Source organism: Polychytrium aggregatum (genome assembly GCF_025602895.1).
Source record: "Polychytrium aggregatum strain JEL109 chromosome Unknown BJ171scaffold_15, whole genome shotgun sequence".
In the NCBI taxonomy this organism is placed as follows: Eukaryota; Fungi; Chytridiomycota; class Chytridiomycetes; order Polychytriales; genus Polychytrium; species Polychytrium aggregatum.
Window position 1 is genome coordinate 809787 of NW_026516217.1, and position 3698 is coordinate 813484.

Below are 3698 nucleotides of genomic sequence, written 5' to 3' on the forward strand. Positions count from 1 at the left end.
GCCGCAGCCTCAGTCGCAATTCCAGCGGCGTGCGTCGACCGAGAATGCTGGCTGGCAAGGCTGGGCGACGGCGACGGCGAGGAGGCGGTCTGGCGAGGAGGCAGGTGGGGGACGACTAAACCCGATTGCACAATCGCCTTCGTTGGCCGCATCAGCCGCACCATCAACTGCCATCAACTGCCATCAATTGCCATCCATTACCATCAATTGCCATCCATTACCATCAATTGCCATCAATTGCCATCAGCTGTGATATCACCGCTTCGACTGCTTGCGACTGCATCACCCCCCCCATCGCCAGCACTCGCAACTGCAGCATCTCCACCCGCAATGAAGTAGTATAGGGGTATATCGGTAACTATACCGTTTTTGAGAGTTGGCGGGGACGACAGAAACGGTATAGCTGACTAACCTAAGGGAAGTGGAGGGGGTAGGGGTAGACGTGGGGAGGGGGGGCAGAGGACGTAGGGGTAGGGGTAGACGAGGGGAGGGGGGCGCAGAGGACGGTAGGGTTGGCGGGGTAGGGGTAGATGAGGGGGACGGTAGGGTTGGGGTAGTTGGGGTGGATGTGGTTGTAGTGGTAGTGGTGATATTTGTGGTATATGGTGTTTATTGTGAGGGTTTAGGTTAGGTTAGGTTAGGTTTAGGTTAAGTGTGGTTGTGGTTGTCGTGGAAGTCGTGGTGGTTGTGGTAGTCGTGATAGTTGTGATCGTCGTGGTTGCTGTGGTAGTCGTGGTAGTCGTGATAGTCGTGATAGTTGTGGTTGCTGTGATAGTAGTGGTAGTCGTGGTAGTCGTGATAGTCGTGATAGTTGTGGTTGCTGTGATAGTAGTGGTAGTCGTGATAGTAGTGGTAGTCGTGATAGTTGTGATCGTCGTGGTAGTCGTGGTAGTCATTGGGTTTGGACGTCCATCGGGTTTGGGGGGGAATTCGTCCTCTTTTATATTTCTGTCGTCTGCTTGCGTGTGGCTTGGGTTTGTGTGGTCCGTGTGACTTGTGTTATCGGGAGGGGGGACAGTGTGGTAGATACCGTATCTGTTGGGTTCGTTGGAATTCAGTGTGGGATGTCGTCGAATGTGGAGTATTGATATATCGTTGTTATTGTGGTTTGTTGATGGTTCCGTGGTATCCGTGCGCAGTTGTGTTTCATGTCTGTTTGTGTGGTGTCCGTTGGGGTTGTGAGAATGGTGTTATCGGTGTGTATGTTCTGGGATGGTGGGTATTGTGGTTCGTGGTGTTGTTTGGTGCTGCGCTATCATCGTGGGCACTCGTCGGTGGCCAGATCTTTCTGCTTGGTCGAACATGGTGGTGCGTGAGGCTTTCAGGTCGCGTCTACATGGTCGTTGTGGGTTCATGTTGACGCTTGAGGAATAGCATAATGGTCGTACTGTAAAATGATGGTCCGGGGTATCGACGTCATGTGGGGGCTGGCCCTGGCACCATGGCGGGAAGAGCACATCCTACAGGAGTGATTGGTGGCGGGTTTTGGCGGGTTGGCTTTGGCGCCCTGGGTTTTGGCGGGCTGGGTTTTGGCGGGATTCCTGGCCCATAAATTCGGCTCGTTCTGATGGTGCTGATTGCTCTCCAGGCAGTTGGGCAGCAGCAACACTCAAGACCGTAACGTAAGTGCATTTCCTTCCGTGATGATACTCCATGCATGTCCGTGTGTCATGCTGTGCGATGGCTAACATGACTCGGCACCTCCAGTCTGCACGTTCCATTCGCAGAAACCAAAAATGACAATCGCAATCATGCTCATCCTGGCCTTCGTCCTCTGGCCCATTGCCCACTGCCTACTCCATACTGCCTCTTCTACGGCCTATACTATCATTACCTACATTGCCTATATTACCTATATTACCTGCTATCATCCGGCACAAACCATCCTATCCATCGCATTCCGCGATTACTACGCGTCGCACGTCACTATCGACGCCTCAAGACATCCTTGCCCATCCATGGCACATCCGAGACCATTCCTGTCTCTATCGATCCACTCGAGCATCGCTCGCGACACCAAGACCACCAAGCCCGATACTCTCCCGACTCAAATGGGAACCACTCCTGGAACATGACTCTGTTGATTTGATATGATTTGATAAGCCCTCTGCCGCCGCCCATCACCAACTGGCACTTCAGTTGAGACCTCCAGCTCTGTCTGGAACCACCGTGGCTCCGGCCACATGCGAGACTGGTTCATTGGTCTTCGCTTCAACGACCATCGCGGTCGGGTTTGAACGAAAATCTGGCGGCGGCAGAGGCGGACCTATGCCCAAATTCACACGGCATACGGACACTGTATTCGATATTTCGCATGCAATACATTCCAATTGCACTTGCGTTCTTCCCACACTACTTGCGGGACCACTTGAACAGACCCTTCGGTTTGGCTTGTTCTTCGGTGACTCAAGCTTACTCATCGACTGCTGTTCTTGCCACTTCGAAAGCGGGAGTGATGGCTGGTCGAGCTTCGATGTATCTGGCAACCTCGGCTTGAATCTCTGGGGTGTTGAGGTAGATTGGCTGTGGTGGTAGGAGTGTTAGTTGAGGGACTGGAGGAGTGGTGACAAGTGGCTGGACTTACCAGGATGATGACTGGACGGGATGGGAAGATATTGCTCATCACGAAATGTACTCCAGATGGGAGAGTGAACTTCCAATCACCGACGAGGGCGTGTGGGACCTTGGTGATGTGGCTGCCATGACGGATCCACTGAGGTGCGTTGGTGATTTCGTTCCACTGGGACGATGCATGTGGGTTGGATGCGGCGGTAAAGCTGGAGGGATCCTCGTCGGATTGAACCCACTCGTCACCACGACGGACCCAGAGGATTTGATTGCCACCCGATTGGCGAGACAGAATTGAGTTGCCATCAGGTGAGATCGCCACGGAGGTCACCCAGTCTGTGTGTCCCTCGAGGGTGTGCTTCAACTGGCCGGTGGTGGCATCCCACACCTTGATGGTATTGTCCATAGAGCCAGAGACAATCCACTTGCCATCGGGCGAGATCGCCACGGAGTTCACACCACCTGTGTGTCCCTCGAGGGTGTGCTTCACCTGGCCAGTGGTGGCATCCCACACCTTGATGGTACTGTCACCAGAACCAGATACAATCCAATTACCATCGGGCGAGATCGCCACGGAGTTCACCCAGTGTGTGTATCCCTCGAGGGTGTGCTTCAACTGGCCGGTGGTGGCATCCCACACCTTGATGGTCTTGTCATGAGAGCCAGAGACAATCCACTTGCCATCAGGTGAGATCGCCACAGAGTTCACACTTCTTGTGTGTCCCTCGAGGGTGTGCTTCACCTGGCCTGTGGTGGCATCCCACACCTTGATGGTCTTGTCATGAGAGCCAGAGACAATCCACTTGCCATCAGGTGAGATCGCCACGGAGTTCACCCAGTGTGTGTGTCCCTTGAGGGTGTGCTTCACCTGGCCTGTGGTGGCATCCCACACCTTGATGGTATTGTCACCAGAACCAGATACAATCCAATTACCATCGGGCGAGATCGCCACGGAGCGCACAATGTTTGTGTGTCCCTCGAGGGTGTGCTTCACCTGGCCTGTGGTGGCATCCCACACCTTGATGGTATTGTCACCAGAGCCAGAGACAATCCACTTGCCATCGGGTGAGATCGCCACGGAGGTCACCCAGTCTGTGTGTCCCTCGAGGGTGTGCTTCAACTGGCCGGTG

The 3698-nt window shown here is 54.1% G+C and overlaps 1 protein-coding gene across 1 annotated transcript; it reads right to left on the minus strand.

Annotated features, from left to right (window-relative positions):
* Positions 1 to 1442: 1442 nt before the first annotated feature.
* On the minus strand, positions 1443 to 2088 carry BJ171DRAFT_502197 (uncharacterized protein; the record flags this gene model as incomplete). Its single annotated transcript, XM_053110756.1, has 3 exons — positions 1708 to 2088; positions 1528 to 1622; positions 1443 to 1506 (listed from the first exon to the last, which is right to left on the minus strand). Coding segments are annotated over exons 1-3 (235 nt in total), but the record flags the coding sequence as incomplete, so codon positions are not given.
* Positions 2089 to 3698: the final 1610 nt, after the last annotated feature.